This window comes from Aulonocara sp. 'chitande type north' Nkhata Bay, linkage group LG19 (genome assembly GCF_057382095.1).
Source record: "Aulonocara sp. 'chitande type north' Nkhata Bay isolate Kocher_YH1m ecotype deep benthic linkage group LG19, A_spYH_male_GT1.1, whole genome shotgun sequence".
In the NCBI taxonomy this organism is placed as follows: Eukaryota; Metazoa; Chordata; class Actinopteri; order Cichliformes; family Cichlidae; genus Aulonocara; species Aulonocara sp. 'chitande type north' Nkhata Bay.
The window spans coordinates 7,200,831-7,224,816 of NC_141362.1; the positions used below are offsets into that span (position 1 = coordinate 7,200,831).

Here is a 23,986-nt window from a genome sequence, read left to right on the forward strand (position 1 = left end):
TAAATGTACAGTTCAGTTCCAAATGTAATCAAATCTAAATATCTCTCTGCTGCCATCTCTGCTGTTCACATAACTGTAAACGCTTCATCAGCCTTTTTTGAATGCTTGTTGCTTTAAGCAAAAACACTGTAGCTAGTGTAGAAGTACTGGTCTAATACTTTTCATGAACACACGGGAGCCATGAAATACAATTTTTTTTGGAGCAGTAGCATCTCTGATTTGTTGTATTTGGTATCTCATAGAACGTTCATCCAATGAATTATCAAGGCTAAATTACTCAGGTAAAGTACAGCCAATCGCTAGACAACAGTGTGTGTTCTCCAACTGGTTTAAAAATGTTTTCTGAGAGTTGCTGGTAGTTGGAGAAAATTAAATTGGTCACATGTATATATATACAACCTCCTTGTGATTGGTTTGGTCAGTAGCAGGTTGTCACGTATACCGTACATGAAAAATGGTCTCCTCAAGGTAAAAATTCAACCCACAACTTTTTAAACTTGTGGTCAGCCAAATCTTTTACTTTGAAGATGATCATTGTTCACTTTCTTTTTTTATGAGATTGAGGTATGCAGACAAATCGACATCTTTCAAGAAACTGACGTGTGACTGCGTCTGTTAGTGACCAGCAATCTGCCACAAGAACCACTCAGAAAAATACATTTTTTTTCTCCTAGTGACTCAAGATTGTCAGGGGGTCGATGACATGTCCCTTAGCCTGTGTCAACCAAAGCATAATGAAGGTTATCTGTAGTGAGGTAAGTTCTCTTGGTTTTGACACGTAAAATGTCATTTAAGTAATTGGTATTTCTTATTTCATGTACTTTGTGTTGTTTGTGTAAATGGACTTCATTACCTTATTATATATTTATATTCGAGGTACTCACAGACTATGTATTGACCTATAATTTGAGTTACCATTAGCAACCAGTGACACTGCCCTCAATGCCCCCTGTCTTTATCCCCGCTTGCTGTCTGTAGCTTTGTGCACGGAATCCACACTTCCTAACATAAGAGTGCCAGCCATAACAAGATCCAGGATAGGAAGAGGTGATGTGGGCTCCAGACACTGGAAGAGGGTGGTGGAGGGAAGGGACTGCGGGGAGGTACGGTGCCTCTCTGTTGCTGGAGAAGGATGAGGAAGGAAACATGGAAGAAAAAACAAAAAAAAAAAACAGGCTGCTTTCTCTCTTTCTGTGTGCGGGCAAGAGCAGGCCAGCTTTAGAACAGGAAGCAGAACAATAGCTTCTGGATCAGAGTGGAGCTGAGGGATGGAGGTGGAGGAATGGGGGGCAATGCATCAGACTGGGATGGGGGAGTTAAGAGTGATGCGGGGTTAGGCTGCTTGGTATGTTATTAACAACCCCCTCACCCACTCACCACTCTGTTGTGTCAGGACTGTTATTCTCATTAACTCCCTATGTGTTGGAGGTGGTGGTGGTGGTGATGGGGTTTCCATCCAAACAAGAACATATTTTCCATCACTTGACAACAATGCCGTAAGAGAAACAAAGAGGTGCATAAAAAAAAAACTAGAGGTGACTTACTTGCATTCTCCTGGCACATTACAAATCCCGTGGATGGGGCTGCAGCCTTGTTTGCAGATGGCTTTTGAGAAGGAAAAGAGAAAACGACATGTATGGATTTGTCCAAAAATTGTGAAAAACTCTTTTATTTAAAAGCATAATAAAGCTAACATAAAGCATTTGAATTCTTTTGAGCTTTCAGTCATTAAAATGTCCTTCCTTAGCCCTCCCTGCTCGTGAAAATGCAGAGAAACTGTTGTGACAATAGATGGATGAACTGTCAAGACAGCTGAAGGTGCCTTCAGCAATGGCAGGAATTTCCAGACATTCTTCACATTCTTGCAAAGTGACATTTGACACGAATTTCCGTGAACTTCTGAATTTCATCCAAAAAGGGCAATAAGGAAGGAAAAACTGAGGATCCACGTGATCACAGTAAGCTTGGATGAGGAGTGTTTATTTGAACCTGGCTGCTTTTGGCTTTCCAAAAGTGGTAAGTAATTAAAAAAAAACATTTAAAAACAAAGTGGAAAATGATGCCAATGAGAGCTTCTAAAAGACAGTTTTGATTCATTTTGATTCATTGCACATATACCAGTACTCCCCCATAAAAAGTGCTGCGATTTCACTATGAAATAGTGAGAAATAGATACATTATTAACTGGTTATGACACTGAAGATTTAAGGTTTAGATTGTATTATTTAGTTAATTATTAGTTAAGGATTAATTATTTTTATTTTCTTGTTAACATTATTACATGGTAGATTGTGTTGCTGTTTGCACTTTGACTGATATATTTTTTCCTACCTTTGTTGCAGTCAGGCCCTGTCCAGCCCTCCATACATTCTTGGTTTCCAGTTTGGTCGCACACATAATGGCCGAAGTAGTCATTGCGTGGACGGCATACTTTATTGCATTTGGTGCCATAGTAGTTTTCATCACAGCGCACACGGATGGTGTAGCCAATACTAGCAATCAAAGTTTTATATTCCACCACTTGTTTCTCCTCTCCAGGGTTAATCATTCCTCTGTGGATGCTGCGCACTATCAGTAGCTCATCATCTGGACAAAGCAAAAACAGATGATACAGAAACAGATGTTAAAAAAATGCTATGACAAATTATGCTTGTTATTTACTCAGTGGACAATTTTTCCTTTTAACTAAAAAAAAACCTGCAGCTCATGTAAACAACGTCAGTCGATTTTCACATCTCTCCCAGCTTTTTAGGTCAATATAGCTGGTTGCCAACTGCATAGCAATGGAAGGTTCACAATACTGAACGATGAATTCTTGAGGCCCCAGTGCAGAGCCCTGTGGTACTCCGTGACTAACTTTCCTGTCGCTAAACTGGCTAAAATCAAGTGCCGTCATTAGTGCTGTTTATAATGTGCACTAATTCCTGACAGATTATCTTTGCTACAGTCACAACTTGTACTGTGAAAAAATCCAAAGCCTGTCAACTGGTGATGCAGTTCAAATTTTGCCTCACATGGTATACGTGGACAGACTTCCTTTCGCAGTCTAGGAAAAGTTGAAGTAGTGATTCATTTTCATGTATACAGAAAAAGAACAAAAAACACAGAAATGCTCAAAAGATCTGATGTTTTGAGGTGTAACCTCTGGTCAAGCTTCACTCTGTTCTATCAAGAATGTGGTAAAAGAAAAAATAAAAGTTGAGGAAAAAGAGTGAAAGAATCGGAAAATTAAGCAAGCACAAGCGAGGTCTGCGAGGGCTTGATAACCGAAATGCTTTTTCAGTTTTCCTGCTTGGTGAAATGCTTTTCAGGCCCCCTCCTCTCCTGCCACCCACTTTCAGGATATCCAGCTCGACTTCATCGGAGCCAGGCCGGAAATAATAAGAGACGGGGAACAGGCAAGGAAGGGCGACATAGGAAAGGCCCTTTAGCTCGTTCTCAAGGAACAGAAGCACCACGACCCAGCAGGCTTCTCTGCATTCTCATGTTTTTAGAGAGTGACAAGGTGGAGATGGACTGAAAGACTCGTTTTTCTCTCCTGGCTCATAAGCTAAATGCTGACAATGCTATTAATGATATGTTTCCATTATAACTTGGGTTACCTTTAGTTTAGCAAAACTTTTCCTTCCAAAATGCAAATTATCTATGCAAAAAACAAAAAGCCCCAGAGATAGGACTACACCTTAACGTTTGATTCAGATTTTCATTCAGTAAGTAAGCATTGAGTTTTCCTTTTTGGAATAGGGATGTGGTTGGCTTTTTTTTATACATGTTTCGAGATCTATATAGTCATCTAAGCTGTCTCAGCTCAAGTGTCAGACACTCTTGAAACTCACGCTCAGTTCATGTCATTGTTGCTAGCTTAGAATGCAATGTATTTTTTTTTAAGTTGTGATGAGTCATGGGTAGATCTGAGCTGAGAAACCCCTTTTAGCCTATATGTGACATTATTTACAAAAAGGAACATTGTGTTGCAATAAATAAGCTCCGAGACTAAAGACTGAGACCATAAACTCATCAGGGGAGTGTTTACTCAGGTCACACATCAAGTGAGCAGTGGGGTAATTTTCTCATAGTTTTAACTTACAGAGGCAGCAAAGGTGACACCCCCTGCTGGCCTTTAAAAGTAATGCACATTTAAAGCATTCCCATACTGACTTTAGATTACAGCAGGAAGGCATGTCCACCTTTACATTACTGGATTTAGCCACTTTTCACACCTCTTTAGTCATGGCAGAAGAATAAGACTGTGAAGTTGTGTTTATAAAATAACTTTTTAAAAAATATTTATGGTCAATAGTTATGGTAATATAATACCTTAAATATATTTGTGAACAACATTTACCCTACAATAGCTCAACTTCCTAAGTTAGACAGTGTAGAAAAATGACTGAAAAGCTAAAAGACCTAGAATCCATTTTCACACTGTCCTGATTTACTGAGGCTCACTGTGAGTTAACACACTGCCACAGATTTCAGTCCCACACCCACCACCTGAAACACCCAGGCACTCACTCACTGCTGTTCATCTCCAGCAATTAGATATAAAAATATAGACCAATCATGAGCTCCCTCTGTAGTGGAGGAGACACACTAAGAGGGGCCGTTGTTACTAGGGAGAGCAGGCGAGGGAAGGCCATTTAAAAACCAGCTTATATAAACAACGAGGGGCTTCAGATCCGAGCAGCTGATCATGTCAAGAGCAGCACGATTGCCTTTGCTTTCAAAGAGAGGAATTAATTTTAAAAATGTAGAGTGATGGCTTTGTCCAACAGTTTCAGTTGTCAGGCAATGTGCGACACAGTTCATGGGACAGGAGAGCTTTAAGAGGGGCTGGGGGTCTTTGAACTTTGACCTCTTTCTCTACCTGACATCTAGCATTTTGCAGAAGTTGTTGTTACTGTTTTTTGTTTGAGTCTGCAAAATCTACACCTGTTTCCTCACAATTTCTCCAAACCAATTGTCTGAATAAGACACGGGGTTGTGACTACAGCTGAGCTGATAACAAAAATCAGAATCAGAAAAGTTCTGCAATGTCTGTCCCAACTTTTCTTTCTTGCTTAAAGACACCAACAAACAGAACACCGAGAAAGAATGCCAGCTGAGTGACGTGACTCTTACATTCTCCAGTGAAACCATGAGCTAACTGGTTGGCAAGGAGTTACTTTCCTTTGTGAACCATCTTCCTCCAGGTGTACCACCTAACGTTTACAGCCATTTGTCATCTCCCTACCTTCTTAAGGCAACTCTAATAAACCTGTTTTTTTCCCATAAATATTAATGGAGCAGTCCTCTCATCTGAGGATTTGTTGTCACCTGCTTGGCACTACAGACAGATCTGAGTTAAATGGCAAATTAAAGGGCAAAAAATGCACTAAATCAACTCCTTCCTTTGATTGCCAAAACTTTATCATAAATTATTCGATGACAGTTAATAGTTTGGCACAACTTAGCAAAAGACTCACTGATATTTCCCATCAGTGAAGAAGCAAATCATCCATTTTTTAAAGTTGAAATCATCACTATACGTGCAGAGACCTCTGCAGGTTTCCATTACATTCAAGATTTAAAGGGGAACCTCAAAAAACCACCGTCATCTCCATTCCAGACGTGCAGCTGGCTGATGTATTTTTAATACTTTTAGGACCAAAGCTGAGCTTATCTCTAGAGAATGCTACCAGTGTTTTAGCATCATTCATACTACCATCCAATCAGTCTGACATGCATAATTCATAATTCTTCCCCAATACACCAACAATGCACCAGCTCTGATGCTCAATAACATCTCAGCCCTCTTTTCCCAAGGCTTTTCTGTTTTGCTCTGAAACAGGCGGGGGGGGGGGGGGGGGGGGGGGGGGGGGGGGGGCTTCCTGAAACATAAACAACCTTTGCGAGGCCTTCTTTTTCCTGAGGCCTCTGCAACCTGCAGCCCAGGCCTGTTCATGCATACACTGAAACCCAGGCGAGGAAACTCCCCTCGTATGCTCTCAGAATATTTACCAGAAGTTGAGAGGAAAAATCGACACATTGAGACACGTCACACTTTAATGTTGTTGTTTAAGTGATGAGCTGCTGATAAAGTGTTAGATATTTTGGGAAAAGAGCAATACTTCTCTCATTACTCTGAATTAAACAAAGGTAAGCCATGTTAATTATCCCCTGACTGTGAGTCATGACAGTGGACTTACCATCGAAGACTCTGTACGAAAGCAACCAGAGTTTGTGGTTTGAATTTGGATTTTTTTTTATGATCATCAGTCTAAAAATAATCAATTCATAATGATATAAGTAGCAGAAAATAATAAAGTAATTGACTATGCTTGCTGTTTAATGAACTGTAAAATAAAAGTAATAAAAAATGTATAATAATAAAAGCTTTTATAAGATTTTAGACCATTTACAAAAATTCCACAGACCAAATCTGAAAAAGAACCAGTAGATTAATTAATCAAACCACTGTTTATTACACAATGGCCACTACAGACTGAAGTCTGGCCACCTCTCTGGCCAACCCGCATGACTAGGGCTGGCTGTGGCTCAGGAGGTTGTCCACTCATTGGAAGGGCGACCTCAGTCCCTGTACTTAAACTTAGCAGTTTGTTGAGGCTGGAAATGAAGAGGGACAGCCTAAATCATGCTCAGATTTCACCACCCCAGCAGATCCCTAACCAAACTCCAAGGACGATGCAACTGCTTTACACATGAAAAAAAAAATACAGTACAGAGTAAACAGGGTTTGGGTTGGAAGATATTCAAAGCATTCATTTCTGGGCTCCTGGGCAAAGCTCAACTTGATTGGGACATCCCTACGTAGATTCCTATTCTTGTGCACGCCTGGGCACATGAGAACTTTCTCCTTCTCTATAATTATGCTACACTATCACTAATGTTTGCTCCACCTCCACCTGCTCCACTCTCACACACACACACAGCAGGATGCTGCAGGTTTGGGCCTGCTCTCTGACGTGCGTCGCGAAAATGTAGGAAATCCCAAAACAGAGGCAGAAAAGACAAGCGAAAGTAGGCAGATACACCGAGAAGTCAACACTTAATCCCCAAACAGCTTTGGAAAGACACTTGTGGTGGCTTCTCATTATATCATTAAATATCTATTTTTAGTTTGTCCAGTTTGACCTATAATTAAGCCCAAACTGTAAGCTTTCTCTCTTGACAGGACCCTCGACTGCTGACAGACTAACTGACAGATTCAGGACTGAAACCTATGATCATGCAATGAGACTCAGACCAACTCTGCAAGACAAGACACGGCGGTCGACACATCAGCACCTCCTGCATGCCTGACTGCCTGTCACTACCTTAGAATACACGCCTCCCCTCCCGGGATAAGTAAAGCACCCCCCTCCTGCCGCTGCACCATCACATCTAGCAAGCTAAAAAGTACTCGAATCACCGTCCACGCTGAGCCATAGCAGCCTGTCACAGTGATAACAAAGTGGCGTGCAGTAGCCAGACAGCTGCCAGGATGCTAATTAGGAGGTAGCGAAAAGTGGGGGTGGGGGTCTGCAATTAATGGCTTAACGAGGCAATGCTCTCACAGACTTAATATAGAGGAGAGGCATAAACAGCCTGGGTGACCCCGAGAAGGGTAGAGTAACACAGTTTGTGTGTACGTGTGTGGTTGATCATAGCAGTCATCTTCATTTAAATTAATGTGAAAAGGTCATTTTACCTTCAATATTAGATGCAAACAAAGCCAAAGCTGTTTGGGAATCCTCACATTATGGACGAGCACCTCCTCTCTTTTAAAGCTATGCATCCATATCCATATGCTAGTATTGCATCCCATTAAGTTTACATCTTCTCTGGCCCGAGGTTTGCTCACTTTCTTCCTTTTCTGCATTTATGTCTGATCTGCACTTACTGGCTCACCGACCTGCTAAGTGTTTACTGTCATTACTGTCTGCACGGCTATTCATGTCTCATCTGATGGCTGTGTGACCTGACTCGTCTTGAGCTTTTTTTCCTCCCCACTATCACTAAGTGTTTGTTTGTTTGGTTAACATTGTAAAATCTTGGCTTAACTATGGGAAAACCTATAAATGCTTCCATCATGAGGTAACACAAAGTTAATGTATTGAGTAAGGAGCTGTTCCTGTGGCATAAAAACATCACGTATGTAGCTAACAAAATACAGTCTGGATACGGGCTGACAACACCCAGAAAATAGGGAAAGGAGTGGTGCTACTCAGGCCTCCCTTCAGCTACACTCCTGATCTCATATAAATAAAATTGGACTGAATTTCAGCTGAATGGTTCACTCAAGGAGTTTTCTCCTCACTGCGTCTGTTCCTGCACGCGTGGAACAAAAATGAAGCTAAAGCCACTGAATCAAGGGTTCTCAAGATTTAATAATGAACTTCAAATTTAGAGTGACACATCATCTTTAATTGTTCTAATGCATCTGTTTGTGTGACGGTGGTTTATGTTAGGAACAGCCATTTTTTTGTAAGGTTTATAAGCATTTTATTGCATTTTTTCTTTATTCCTTGACACCAGCTGTGAATATTAAGAAGATTTTTATAGCTAGAACAAGAAGCTGAAAAATGAGAAGAAAAGCTCCCTTGTGGATGGATGAAATGTACAGCAGCTCCCCAGAGCCGTCATCGACCCACATGACACACCTTGAGAACCCTGGCACTAAATGAACCGGGTCCTGAATCAACTCCGGGAAAATAAAGCCAACAACGCTAACGAAGCGTTGCCTCCTAACGTAGATTGCATCCTTCAATTAACCTTCCTCACTATGGTGCTGGAAAACAAAGCCAAACAGAACTGAGACCAGAAGTGTGTAAACAGGATACAGCTGTGTACTAAAGAAATCTGGTGCTGGCAGGCAGGTCGGTTAGAAGCTTCACAAGTAGATTTGATCTTTCCAGTTCACACTGTCTGTGCTGATGTCTTGACAATGTTCAGTGAGTTTATCATAAATGAACTGTGCATTTATGCATTTATGCCCCTTGAACCATCCAAACAAAAAGAAGTCAGCTGATAATAATTTATTTTCTTGATTATTTAAAGATTTAAAAAAGCCTAAATGTCACTCTCTCATCATTGAGATAGATGGAAACGATGGAAAGAACACTGAAAGGTGGACCTTACCATTGCTGTGTGTGCCGTTGTCCCTGTCCCACGCCTCCACTATCACAGTGAACGCTCGCTGAAACACAGAGAGGAGGAGAGACAGAGGTCATCACGGGGTGCACTAATACGGAAACATCACAATCAACTTTTCTGCTCAGACTCGTGCCCAGTTCATGATGTAGACATGGCACACGACAGTGAGTTTACACAGAAACCCAGATACGAACAGACACGGAAGACTGCTTTCAGAAACTGGCACACACACATATTTGGCACAGAAGGTGAGAAGCGGTGGGAAAATTTGTTTTGTTCCCACACTGCTGTCACTGATTACCTTCCGTGTAACCAGGGCTAGTTAAAAAGGGCAGCAACCTGATCATTCAAAAAAGAAAGCATTCACCTGGAAAGTAGCAACACACAGTTTCCATATGATCCTTTCAAGTTCAGTCAGATAGACATTCTCCTAATTACATTCTTTATATTTTTCTCTCTTTTTTTCCGGATTCTCTGGAAGGTCAGCACCCCCAGAGCTGGCAGGTTTTTGATGACTTGCCAAAAGGCGGTTAAATAGACTATATTGATCTCCAATGGGGAAATATAATTTTCTTGCCTTCTCCACTGAAATCTCCCACAGGAAACTGTGTTCCAACTTGTTTTAAATGTCTAGGTACGCATACACCGATCAGGCATAACATTATGAGTACTGACAGGTGAAGTGAATAACACTTATCATCATGGCACCTGTAGTGGTTGATGTGTTAGAAGTGGGAAAAACGGGCAAGCCTAGGGATTTCAGTCTGACGAGGGCCAAATTCCAAAGGCTAGATGATTGCTCCAAAACTGTAGCTCTTGTGGTGTGTTCCTGGTCCCCAGTGGTTAGTATTTATCACAAGTGGTCCAAAGAAGGAACAGTGGTGACCAAGAGTCTTTGATGCATGTGGTCTAAGTATAATAGTAGTATTGAGCTACTTAGATTATACACCCCCGCTAGAGTACTAAGATCATCTTCCCAGTCACTTTTGGTAAAGCCGAGATCCCAGCTGAAGACTAGAGGTGACCGAGCGTTTGCCTCCATCTGTTGTTTGGGTTTGCATGTTCAGGATGGTTACTATGCCTTTCTTTGGATTGTCTGTCATCCACAGAAATGAGGATTAAATTTGGATTTCTGTGTTAAATAATACCAGATACAGTAAATGTCACAATCTGCTGAGTGCTAAACTGCAGGTTTATGTGTATAATGCGTGTGAAAGCCCAGCATGCCTGCACACTGTGCCCTACTTTCCTGAAGAGATGGACTCCACTGTCCCACAGCAACAAACTCAAACTGTGGATTGTTTCAGGTGCAGGGCTATTTTTCCCCCCCTCTCCCTTTTTTTTTCACGTGCATCAGCAAACAAACCGAGATGGAGCTCGCTGTCTGTCATCTGCATGGGGCCAAGCAAGCAGCTGTGAGTTCCCATGACCCAAGTCTGACTCAGAGTGACTGAAGGCTGCAGGGAAGATTACAAGGGAGGTTACAAAGTGGCGCTAGGAGAGATTAAAGACGAAGCGCAAAAGACATGGGGTGAGGTAGAGCGCTCAGGTGCTCGGTGGTGCTTTAAACGTAATTGCGTGGTGTGAAGCTCTTTGGGTGGGTAGCTGAGAAAAGTCGTGGGTGAGACAAAAATACAAGTCAGATATTGCTCTTAGCGCTTGTTAGCACGTGTTTTTTAAATTAGTTTTTATTTTAGGATGTGTTCATAACATGCAGGTTGGCGCCACGGCGAAAACAAGTCCAGAATCGAATGCTTCGTGGCAAATAGAGTGTGACTAAATGATTAATGACGTACTTGAAAACGAATCAAAAATTCATGTTCAGTTTTGTGGATAAGTTGTTTTATGCTCAACTAGTACACTAAACGAGTGTCACTGTTTCTTTAGTCTCATGGAGCTCTATTCAAGTAAAGTCTGTCGACTAATTAAAGGGAAGAAACAAAATAATTGCAGTGAATTGGCATTATATAAGGAGAACTGATTTTTTTGATTATTCTAGAAATGAAATGTGACTATATATATTTTTTTAAATTACGCTTTTTTCCCCCTTTTTTCTTCACCCATTACATTTTTGAAGTAATCACCCCAGCACCAGGTAGACATTTTCATCTTTTTACTCTACACATCACGAACTGATTAACGTAAAAACTGCTGTATCTGATGTTAAAATCCTGGGTACATGAAAGGTAAAGCTCCTGTCTTTACCTCCCATCTCTTTACCTCTCATCTTAATTCAATGAATGCGCCTACTTTACCAATCCTAAATCTGAAAGTTGGAGCGATCTCAGGCATGCCTGCCAAATTAGCAACGCAATCAAATGTGGGAAAGTGGAAATGACATTAAACAAAGAGGTTTCGTAGCCGCAAGGTGTCTACGTAATGTCACAGAACTTCCAGAGAGAGCCAGAGGCATTCACAGGAGCATTTTCTTACAGGCTCTTTACACTCCCTCTGTGAGTGTAGGCATGTGTTACAGCATCACCACAAGGGACAGAAAGCCGCTACAGTTTTCCCAACTTTTATTTTGCAATGCAGCTATTACTACAATCGTTTGGAAGAGGATGAGCTATTCTACCCTGCGAGATAAAGACTGCAGCAGTAATATAAGCAGTCACAGTGTGAATGGATGAATGAGACATGTTGTATAGAGTCTATACGTAACCATCGCCTCTCTGGGCTCAAATATTAAAAAACAAGAAGGATTGTAAAAGAGGTAAAGTCTTCAACACCAGCGCAAATTTATTTTTACAATTTATTTTAACAAGATTAAATGTTGAGAAAAGATATTCAGCCATTGGTTTTTCAATGCTGAAGTGTTTGCTAGCACATAATCTTATAATTGCTCAGAGTTGTTCCAGTACTAATAATCCCCAAACTATGGCATCATTCTGAGGACAATCTGAGCACAAAGTGTCCAGATCATACCAGCTTCTTCTTCTTCGGTTCGTTAGATGACACAGTAGTGATTTACGAGCGCGTGAGAAGCCACAATTCTACTCTGAGTGAACACAAGTGGACATTATCATAATCAATTTTCCCCTTGTAATCAATTTTAAATGTCACAGCCACTGACTTCCAGACAGATGGGGTTTTCTCCGAACCTCAGAGCACCTTGACATGAGTGCATGTGTGTTTCTGTATAAGAGTGTTTGTCATAGACTAAAGCAGGAGGCTATGTGTGTCACCGAAGGCCAGGAGCTTGAAGATCAAAGTGTCACGTCCCTGCAGTCTGCAGCGAGACAACCTTATCTGTGTGTTTGTGTCTGTGCGTGTGTGTGTGTGTGAGAGAGAGAGACATGAGGCTTGGGAGGGGAGGAAGGGAGTGTAAGGGTGCGTTGGGAGACACTTGACACCTCCTAACCAATTTACAGGAGTCAGAGGGATTTGAGTTTTCATTAGGCGAGGAGAAACCAGCCCACTCCTCACCGCCTTCACCTGTTCAATGAATAAATTACTGCCTCACCACGGCAGGAACAGCCGCCAGCGACACACAACTCTGCTGAGAATAAACTGTACAGTCTGGAGCTGCTCGACACGCTGCAAATTATGTGTATCATACGCACTAACAAGCTTTCTTCCACTGAACTGCAGCCACTAGAAAACTTGGAGTTCTCGCTTGGATAATCGAAGTCACCCTGATTTTACTTTTCCATTCCCAGAAGGGAATTCCAACTTTTTATAAAACTGATTCAGGGAGTAAACTGAAAAAAATATGCAGTCTACAACAGCGCAGTCTCAATCTGAGTCTTTTGGAGAACCCTCTGAACGCACTCAGCAGTGTGTGTAATATTGTTGGAACAAATTAAACTGCACTACAAGCCATAAGAGAAGCTATTGTGCAGATGAAGTGGTGCCAGTACTATAAAACTAAGGCCAGAAGATCATTCACTGTTAAGAACTCCTAATAGTACTAGAGTAGGTTTGCATTATTCACAGCAATAATCAAATAAGCTGTATTTTTCTCACTGCGTATATCTGAAACAAGATGTTTTAGCTTCCTTCTCCTCTTTTTAAGCCAACTTTTTCTGATTGGCAGCTACTTGAAAACAAAATACTGCAAAAGGTGGGTGTGTCAACAAAATCTCTAATCACCATAATTCCATGGTTCGTTTGCTGTATTGGTTTCTGTGCTTTATGTCAGGTTCTGAGTGTAACTTCATATAGTTAGAGTATATAGAATATATTTGAGCTTACATAAATGCAGCACAATTAAAAATGTATGTTACCACCTTGTCTTGTCTCCCTCGCCTCATGCCCCTCCCTGAGCCTGGTTCGTCCAGAGGTCTCTTCCTGTTAAGAGGGAGTTTTTCCTTCCCACAGTCGCCAAGTGCTCGCCCAAAGGGAGCCACCTGATTGATGGGGTTTCTCTGTATTATTACCTGTAAAGTCCCATGAGGTGACTGTTGTAGTGATTTGGCACTAAATAAATAAAATATAATAGAACAACTGAACTGAAGGATGCATTCTTATTCAGTAATACCTCAGGGGATTCATTTGGAGGCAGCAAACTGAACAGCTGAAACTAACAATTACAACTAACGACCATTTTGGCTCCAGTGGGCACCTCTAACAATCATTTAATTTACTTCCACTTTAATTTTGGAAATCCTTATAAAGGATTAGAAAAAGAAAGAAAGAAAGAAAGAAAGAAAGAAAGAAAGAAAGAAAGAAAGAAAGAAAGAAAGAAAGAATATCACAGCACAAACCCTTCAGAAGAACTCAGGAGCTAAAAACAAATGTCAAAAGCCTCCATGTGTGAACAGTCAAATAAATTAAAAGCAGAGTGCAGTAATGTAAAATTAATACCACAAGGATGTTGCATAAAAGATGTGCAACAACAATTTTTGAAAAACTTCCACAGTCACAGGTGGAGCATAATGACGAGGAATGTTCTTTGAACTGAAACTCACAACAGCCAGGAATTGTTCACGGCAAAAGGAGTAAAAAACAATCCAGAGACCCAATTAACAACTTTTCCAGAGTTGTGATCTGAGGAAGAAGAAAAAAAATAAAAGCAGCAGCAACACCTGTCACGTCACACCTGTTAGTCTATTGACATGAATAAAACATGTTGCTCCCGGCAGAGAGGGGCTCGGATGGTTAATTTAGCACGTTATTAACAGAACGAGCCCAGCACCCCTCCACCCACTACCACCTCTTCTCTCTAAGGAGGCCTCAATGTGCCAACCCTCCCCGAGGAGGCCTCGTTCAGACAGCAAATCTAATCAAAGCTAATCTAATCAGGTCTTTATACTGGAGCTGCAGAATGGTGAAATGACCCAATTCACTTTTCCCACACCAAACGCGTGAAAAGCTATTTCTGTCGCTCCAGGTCACGCCGCCTCCTCCGGCAACAGAGAGGAATTCTGTGAATTTGCCTTTCATACTGAATCAATAGCACGTATGTCTGAGGGAGAAAATACCACCTTAAATCCATTAGTTAGTCCTAAGTGATATAACTAAGAAAGAAATGTGACTTTCTCTAATCATACCTCTACAGTAAGGTTATACGATGCTTCTCCAAATTTCCACTGAACGCTGAAAGTCAGAGCATGTACAGAGATAAAAATCTGAGTTTTTATTACCACCTCATCAAACCGTCAGAAGCTGCCGCTGGCTGCACTTACTCAGCCACTGTGCATGTACATCTGTGTATCACAACCACAAGTGGGGGACTCTGATGTTTTCTCATGTTTTACTGCATTATCTCGGAGTACTAGCACAATCGCTCGTCTCTTAACTTGTGATCTTGGAGGAGCACAATAGGTATCTGTGCATCCGAGTCTGGATGCAGTCTGTAGAGTGAGTATGAGTGAAATTTCAATTGTGCAGATTCTCCAAACTTTGCACTGATTTATTGTAAGGAGTGTGTCTGTGATTAGCTCAAATGCTTGGCTGAAGCTACTGATTTGATTTGTAAACTCAGTGAAGTGCTGGAAAAGACCAGAGAGAGAGAGCCAAATTCAGACCAACCATGGCCGTAAAAGTCCACAGTGGCTCACTGAACAAATCCACTGGGTTTACTTATTTTTTTATTTATTACAACCTACTGATTTCCGAAGTGAGCTGAAGCGAAATATAAGTGTGTAGGTACTGTGGTGGGTTCCTTGGGTAATGTGCAGTTCTAGATGTGTAAGTGGCAGCAGGCTATTTTCAGAGCAAAGCTAAGCTAACACGTCGAAGACAAACAAGAACAGCTTGAGAAAAGTTGAATTTTATACAAATATTGTAATATCAGATACAGAGAGAAAAGAAACGGCACACATGTATCCATACAGCGTGAAGAAAAGCTGGAAAGAGGAGTTTACTTTGCTGATGGACAGACAATTTGTTAATTATATGATGACTCCTTAATCACATTTAATGATGCCAAATGCTTGTATGCTATAGCTTCTCCAACATGAGGTCTCGCAGCTTGTTGTTAGGTGACAAATCTGAAACAAAGGCTGAAATCTCAACACAAATGTCCACCATACAGAATCATAATTCACAATGTCCAGTGGCCATGTGCAGCAGTTAATACCCAGTTAAACGATGCTAGTCTGGTGAAAGCTATACTGTTCAAAGATTGTTCAGGAAACTGAACTGGAACTGCATAAAAGTCATCCAAAGACATAGACCAAAACATCCAGGTGTGCACAAAAACAGCCAGTGAGGCAGTCAAGAACAATGTTTATTATCGTAACTTTGTTGTCTGCAAGATCTCTCAAAACTATGTCAGAACAACTGAACTGATTCTAATGTAAAAACTGCAAATAAACAATACACTATTTCCCCTTGAATCATACTCACAGCAAACCTCTTGGCTATGAGGGGAAAACTCCCGACTCAGCACAGGCACACACACCTGGGGCTGCGACCCGGCCAGTTAGCCAGCCAATTTCAACTGACCTGATATCCGCATGGTGTTTAACCAACTGTGATCAAGCAGCCTGTGGCAAGAACAATATTTTTTTCAGTTCTTTTTACTTTCTTTATCAGCCCTCTAAAGATAAGCTGACGTATGATATAAATCCTAGCTTTGTAAGTCTGAGTTATTCCCTTTCTGTTTACACAAGACACACAACTGGAAATACCTGCAACTCATTTTTTCATGTTCTGACATTTACATACTAAACCACAAACTGATTTAACAAAGAATTCACTGATCTTTTTTCATTTCCTTTAATCTCCACCTGCAGTTTGAAAGTTGGAAATTGCCGAGACTTACAGTAATACCTCTGATACGTACAGTAGGATTAATAATAATGAGGACTAGAAGTGAAAGAAGTGATAATGAGCAGTATGGAGGTGCTACCCTGACTTCATCCCAGAGTCCAAAGACACATTTGCTGAATATATATTTATGAATAGCATATTCAGCACTTCCAGATGCTCTAATGCTGACAATTTGCCCAACACAGCTGTCCTCCTAGATCTCTGTTTCGCCTTCTGTCCACTTGTCTTGTTAACTCAATATCCAGGGACAATAGCTGAGGTATAAAGTCATTGTTCCTGCTGAAAGGTGCGGTGACAAAGAGGTTAAAGCAGGCCTCATTTCCACAGCTCCACTGGGAAAGCGATATTCACGCCATGGGAAAATCCTGACCGAGTCCTTCAATAGTGGCCCACCTTAGCACAGATGTGACAAATAAACGGTCCACCTGCCCTTTGCTGCAAACACAAATAATGTTTTTTAACATGTGGACAAGGTGGGGGCAGTTAGGTAATGTTAGGTCTAAATGCTGTTTTAAATGAACTTCTTCAATGGTAGATAAACTTTAAGTGGTATGAGAGCACGTTGGGTTCAGAGTTGTACATTTATGCCAACACAGGATTAATTTTAGTGCATTTAAAAAGAACTAAACTCCTTTTAAAGTGTTCTAATGGGCATCTATAGTTTCAAGATTTCTCAAGCAAACTACACTGATGATGACAAGCTTGTGGAGCTGCTAAAAGCTACAGGACAAGTGGATGAGTGGAGCTTCATCTCTATCAATAAAACGTGACAAGAAACAAGAGAAGCAAATAAAAAATACCTCAAAAGTCAGAGAAGGATGGAAAAGAAGGTAGAATAAATAGGGCCCTTAATCCATCATTTCTCTCATTTCTCACTCACATACTGATGCTCGCTCGTGCTTCACTATGTGGCCAACTGGCTAAAACTTTGGTGTAACCTTCTAACGCCCAGCTACGTCTGATAAAGTACAATAGGAGTAGAAATGTCACATTTCTTTACAACATCAGTTTTAAGTTGCCTTACAATGTAAGACAAAGACATCACAGGCACTTTTTATAGATTCGATCTGGGACTTTAAGTTAAACACAACACATTTAAATGTCTGTTAATCTTATAAGCATACCGGGTTAATAACATTTGCTTTGTTTGATCAGCTTTAAATGACTAATATCAGACATGACAACCTTACACTTTGATCCTTTACATGGAAAAGGAGAAAGGTAGATTAAGTTTAGTTACATTATAGCGCTTCAGAGAGTATTTCACGGGTTTCTCCATGAAGGGGAGGTTGGGCAATAGAGATTATTGGCAGAGATTTGGGTCCCACATGAGTTGAGAAACCCTGCTGAACCTTCACCCAATCCCTCTGGAGAGGCCAGTTACAACAGGCTGCACAGTATCCACGTTTCAGGGGGATACAGAGGACGAAGAGGGACTTGTAGTAAGATGTGTAAAGGCCCATTTCTATGAGTTTCTCTCCAGTTTTATTACTTCAGCCGAATGACGAGTAAGGGTAAGGTCAGGGTTTGTTCATGCTGTATATCTTTGCAGTGGTTTACTTGAACTCTAGTGTGTTTATTCCTTTCGTTCGCTTCATTTTTCCACAAAAAGAATGACAGTCGTGTCAGGAAGTCTAACTCCTACTTCATGTGCTCTTTACTGGAGTAAACTCTAAAAAAGAAGATCTACCAACAAGTGTGTCACTCTAGTGTAAGTATAAACTACAAAATCCTGCAAACAACTAAAAAAAAAAATCCTTATAAGATGAGGATTAAGATTTGATTATGCTTGTTGAATTGCTGACCTTGTGCATGAAAGAATTCCAAAACTTCTCTCCGTGTCATTTTAGTTCATCAGCTGGTTCACAGCATGAACCTAAATGAGCCAAATACAAAAATAAAATAATGCAATGATCCTTTCCCAGTCTGTTTTTGGACAAAGAAAAAGCAAACCTCAGGTGAACGCTGAACCCTGAAAACAAAACAAACTAACCAAAGCCAAAAACCTTTTAACTAACACAATATGTAGTTGGAGGGTGTTCTCCTGGTAGGTACCCTGGAGATGGATAAAATAAACATGGGATTGATGGGAGATTTTGGGAGGTAAATAAATAGTGGAACAAAGGAAGGTTTGGCCATCACACAAAATCGCTTTCTCTTTTCCATCCCGCCTTATGTCCTCTTCATCCCATCATAATGTCTCTCCCTGTACCCACATCTAACTGCGCTCTATCAGCCCTGTCAGCAAAACTGGAGAGTCGAGTGGGAAATTAAGCTGCTCTGTGTGTATATGCCTCTAACATGTTGTTTTTATCACCCCTGCTCACCTCAGTGTTCATAATCCATATACTACTTCATGTCTGCCTCACCAAAACACACACGTTATGAATTTAACACAATTAGAATGCTGGAAAGTCACTTATATGACCGTGTGACCGAGCACCAAATCACAACATCAGTCACCTCAATGCATCAAGGCACTTTATATTGTAAGCTATACTAATGCAGACAAAACCTCAACAATCAAACAACCCCCTTTGAGCAAGCACATGGTGACAGTGGGAAGGAAAAAGTGCATTTTAACAGGAAGAAAATCTCTGGCAGAACCAGGCTAAGAGAGGGAGTGGCCATCTGCTGCAACCGGTCAAGGATGAAGGGAGAAAGACATACGACACTGTAATGCAATAGTATTAACCTGCTGTGTTATTTATGATGTGAAATGTCAATTACAAACCATGTAAAGCATTCTGTGTAGTTTTATCGTGACTAAATTCTATTCACGTTTTGCTTTAGAAAGTAGCAAGCTAAAAAAAAAATTGTATTTACTTTAAAAAGTTTGAATTAATGATGTAAACCCATTTATATCACCACAGCCTAATAAGTGCAGAAACACAAACCCGCCCCCGCAGACACACAAGTCACACATAAAATCAAATCCATCCACAGCATGTGCATCAATCAGCTGACCAGGCAGAGCAGCTAACAACACATTTCCATGCCTCTGACCAGAAACAGGTCATCTGACATCAAACCAGCGTGGGAAAGATGAGCAGATCCACTGTGAGTGCAGTTAACATCACGTAACAGAGCCTCACCATGATCACGCTGCAGGCTTTTAGGCTTATTAAACACAAACTAAGAGAAGCAGCAGGCTGGAGACCGCAGACTATCATTTCTATTTTGTGAGCGGCTGCGTTTTCTGAAATCTGCATCCATGACTAAAAGCTTGCTTTCTAAAACTGCTTACTAGCACTCTGGTGGACACAGCCAATAAAGCTGGTTCAAACTGTTGCATGCAAGTAACTAATTTTGCAGGATGTTGTTCAAAAGCATTTTAATCCAGGAAATGAGCAACCAGTCTTAACTCTAAATACTTCATCTTTTTTGTAGTTCCTGTGTAGTTTCAAAACACTCTCTCCACCAAAAACCAGTCATTTACATCAGCCTGCGCCAAACTAAACAACTGCATAATCCTTACATTCAACATAGATGTACCTCCATATTCTTTAAAAATTATATACGTATGATGATCACTCAGAAATACAATCAAACTTTATTTAAAAAGCAGACACTAGCTTTCTAAATTCCTTCTCTCCTGTAAACTGTGTTAACGTGAAATGCAAGGAGAATACTTCAGTAAGCTGACACCAGAATTCTGGCTTTGTGACCACACTGCCCACCTGTAACACCAGGTAGTCAGCTTCATGTGCTTTTGCATCATGTGTCTTTTCATTCAGCTTCCCTAACCAGACCAACCCTACACCTCTGTCCCTTTGGGCTTCACATCCTCCTAACCAATACCCAAACCTAATCAACCATAAAAGTATCAGCAAACAGGAAAGAGCTCCCTGATGGAAGAGACAGAGACTGCGCCAAGGACGCACTCGGCAAATGAGCCAAACGAGCCTACCGCTGGCAGTGGCAGCATCGAGGACACAACCGAGGAAGGCAGCAACTCGCTGTCATCCAACATTACACTTTGTGATTGCTCACTGATACTCCTCCGAGAGACGTGATCTTACACGACGTGTGCTGTAATCATAGCCTGCTTTCCTAATGCAATTCGCTAAAACATTTATCCGAGGAGGAGGAGGGGGAGCAGGAGGTCTCTGAACAACAGCTGTTCCACCTCTGTCCCTTAGCTCCACCAGGCTGAGGGCGGGGAGGGGGTATTCTGGCAAAAGATGGGGCAGGCAGGAGGGGGGGGGAAAAAAGCGGGCTATGAAACTGAAGGAGTACTCACCCTAGATCCCTGATTTACTCACAGAGGGGTGAGAGAAGGACAGCAGCTCTAAAAATACCCCCATAAGGAGAGAGGGAGAAGGAGATGGAGGGCCGGAGGAAGGTTTGGGTACGAGTGGAGCGGCAGAGAAGGAATAAGAGAAGAAGTAAATGTTTGTTTTTGCTTCAGTCACTATAAAAAAAACAACTAAAAGAAAGCAACATCTTAAAAGACCGCATCCTAAAAATACACCTCCCTTGTGGCAAAACCTCAGAATTTTGAAAGGGGGCCCATTCTTCCCTTCTACCTCCCTTTGCCCCATCATCACTACTTCCTTCATTCTATCGACCAATCCCTCCCCCCCTCTCTTCTCTAATGAAAGAACATGTCATTGAAGGCCCCAAAAGCCAGAGGGGTTAAAATGAAGGAGAAATGATTGGCAAAGGAAGAGAGGGCAGAACAATGTCCTTTTTTTGCAGCTAATTTATGTCAGGACCAGTGGCCCAGATACAGAGGTCAGCCAATGGAGTCTACTATAGCAGCACCACAGGCTACAGGCCACAGCCTCATACATGTGTTCATCCTTTTGACAACAAATTTTACACGCATACGACACATATTTGGGATCTTAAACAGAGTTTTCCTCGAAAATAAAACTAATCCCAGGTGAGAAAAGGCTACATAACTACATTCATATGTTTTAGAAATAGAGTTTTCATCACTTTGCAAAAACTGACTGACCGAATGACGAATTAGCGCTTCCAGTCAGAGACTGAGGCTACGTCCACACGTACACGGGTATTTTTGAAAACAGAGATTTTCCGTTTTCGTTTTAAAAAATAATCCCGTCCACACATAAAGGCAGAAATGAAGGAAAACGCTGCTATGAACATGCCAAAGCAGCAGGTGGCGCTAGATTCCTAACCGTGCAGAAATGTTGGCCAATCAGAAGTCTAGAAGCCTCGGTGGGAAATAGTAAACAAAGCTGCGGCATAGAAGCAGAACCGAGTCGTATGTGTGGAGGGACAGTAACTGTGTGTATATGTAAGCATTTAAACACTGCAGAGAGTAGAATTAACAGTATTGTAGAAATTCATTTCACCGAAACAATAACGTGGCGCACAGTGTGACGCATGCACCAGTTTATTGTATTTCCAGACTTGCTTTCGGCACAATTTACAGTGCACGCTACTCTGTTTTTTGTCAGACTTGAAATAGCTGAAATACCTTCACACTACGGAACTTCTTTGGCTCTTCCGTTTGACAATCTCTCCGGCATTGGAACCATCATCTGTTTTCTCTTCGGTCACGCTCGGTTGATTTTTCTAGTCGGCACACTCATTTCCTCCATTACCCGCTGGCTCCATTACCCGCTGGCTGCTTCCCAAACAAACACACGTGCGGCTTGGCACTTGTGCTGTACGTAACAAGTCACGCGACGTGACGCTGCGGCTGTGATTGGTTCGGCTCTGCGCTACTTAATTTGGATTGGCTGACCTTTTTTTTTTTTTTTTTTTTTTTAAGAGGACAAGAGCGGCGAGGTCTATCGCGATAGCTTAATTTCTCTATCGAGTAAAAGTTATATCGCGATACATATCGTTATCGTTCTATCGCCCAGCTCTACCGCTGACCGTTTTGTTACAATGAAATGTTCTGCTGGAAAATCTTGGGTCTTGTGTGGATGCCACCCACCGAAAAGCAGCTCCATCCTGTAGGACAGTGCACCGGGCCACACCTCAAAAACTCCTCAGAACAACCAAAGAAAGTTCAAATCAAACACAGACTACAGATCCCATTTCCCAGTGGAATAAGTCTGATGCACACCTGGGAACCCAGAGAAGTCCTCTGCCACAGGACATCCCAGCACCCTATCACGCCCCTCTATCATCATTTATCCATGACTTCATGGGTCAGACCTGAGATATTTTTAACAAAATAAAATGCAAAAAAATGTTATAAAGTGATTTTTTTTGAGTAAAGGAATCTACCAGTGTTTCCACTAAGAAGTCAACCGTTTTTTGTGCATTTGTTTTGAGTGTTTATTTATTAGTTTTTCTAACTGTGCTAAATCATAAAATAGTTAGGAATTGGGAATGTAAATAAATGTTTGCTCAATCATTAAAAGATTTATCACTTTCCCTTCCTTGGCTAATTGATTACTGGACTAATCACCTCCCTTAATATCGTGTGATTATCCCTGCCTTCATGCTCTGATGATCAATTTTAACCTTGATCCTCTTCTCCAGATTGTCTCACAGTGACTGATGACTCTTGTTTGGACAGCTCACTCAGCTGTTTTGTGGGAACAAAACCTGTAAACTCCACCAAAACATCATTTCAAACAGTAAACCTCCCTGATGCAGATCTGTGGGTGTAACAGCAGTGTTGTTTTTTTTAACAAAACTCTGATTGCCAGCTCTGATCCACTTTCCCACGCTGTGCCTCCAAATAAGGAGCAGGGGCAGGTTTTGATTGGCTCTCCATTCTGTTTGGATTAGATAATAAGTTACCTGCCACTTCTTAATCAGCACTGAAAATCCTTACATAACCCCCCCCCCATTCTTCCCTTCTACCTCCCTTTGCCCCATCATCACTACTTCCTTCATTCTATCGACCAATCCCTCCCCCCCTCTCTTCTCTAATGAAAGAACATGTCATTGAAGGCCCCAAAAGCCAGAGGGGTTAAAATGAAGGAGAAATGATTGGCAAAGGAAGAGAGGGCAGAACAATGTCCTTTTTTTGCAGCTAATTTATGTCAGGACCAGTGGCCCAGATACAGAGGTCAGCCAATGGAGTCTACTATAGCAGCACCACAGGCTACAGGCCACAGCCTCATACATGTGTTCATCCTTTTGACAACAAATTTTACACGCATACGACACATATTTGGGATCTTAAACAGAGTTTTCCTCGAAAATAAAACTAATCCCAGGTGAGAAAAGGCTACATAACTACATTCATATGTTTTAGAAATAGAGTTTTCATCACTTTGCAAAAACTGACTGAAGAAGGTAGGACAGTAGTTCCATGAAATTGATGCTGCAAAAAGGTTTACCAATACCAATACCAACCCTGGTATTGGTATCGGATCAATACTTTGTTTCTCTCCTCTGAGTTCACTATTGTGTTACCAAACCTCAAACATGCACTATAAAGACTGTCTGAACCCTTTTGTGTTGACTGTCGTGTCTATTTTATTCATAGCATTTTGCTATAATCATTTAGTTTATTCTCCTCACCGGTTGAGTCATTTCCATCACTTCTAAGTGTCCGACAAGATTTGGGAAACAAGGCCAAAGTTTACACAGTAATCATTCAGGTGTTCCTGATCTGGAGGTTTGAGATGACTGAAGTTGTGGTGCACGTGCTGTAACTGTCTTTAACCAGGAATCTGAATATTTATAACTTTCA

General features: G+C 41.3%; 1 protein-coding gene across 2 annotated transcripts in view; it reads right to left on the reverse strand.

The window, feature by feature from the left end:
• The window catches only part of LOC147306394 (protein jagged-2-like), a 52,156-nt gene that overhangs the window by 22,499 nt on the left and 5,671 nt on the right, over nucleotides 1–23,986 (reverse strand). For both annotated transcript variants that reach the window (XM_086273810.1, XM_086273809.1), the window contains exons 3-5: nucleotides 9,121–9,178; nucleotides 2,332–2,586; nucleotides 1,545–1,605 (exon numbers count right to left, since the gene is read on the reverse strand). In XM_086273810.1, the coding sequence (XP_086129936.1) occupies nucleotides 1,545–1,605; nucleotides 2,332–2,586; nucleotides 9,121–9,178 (374 nt within the window). The remainder of the gene's footprint in view (nucleotides 1–1,544; nucleotides 1,606–2,331; nucleotides 2,587–9,120; nucleotides 9,179–23,986) is intronic.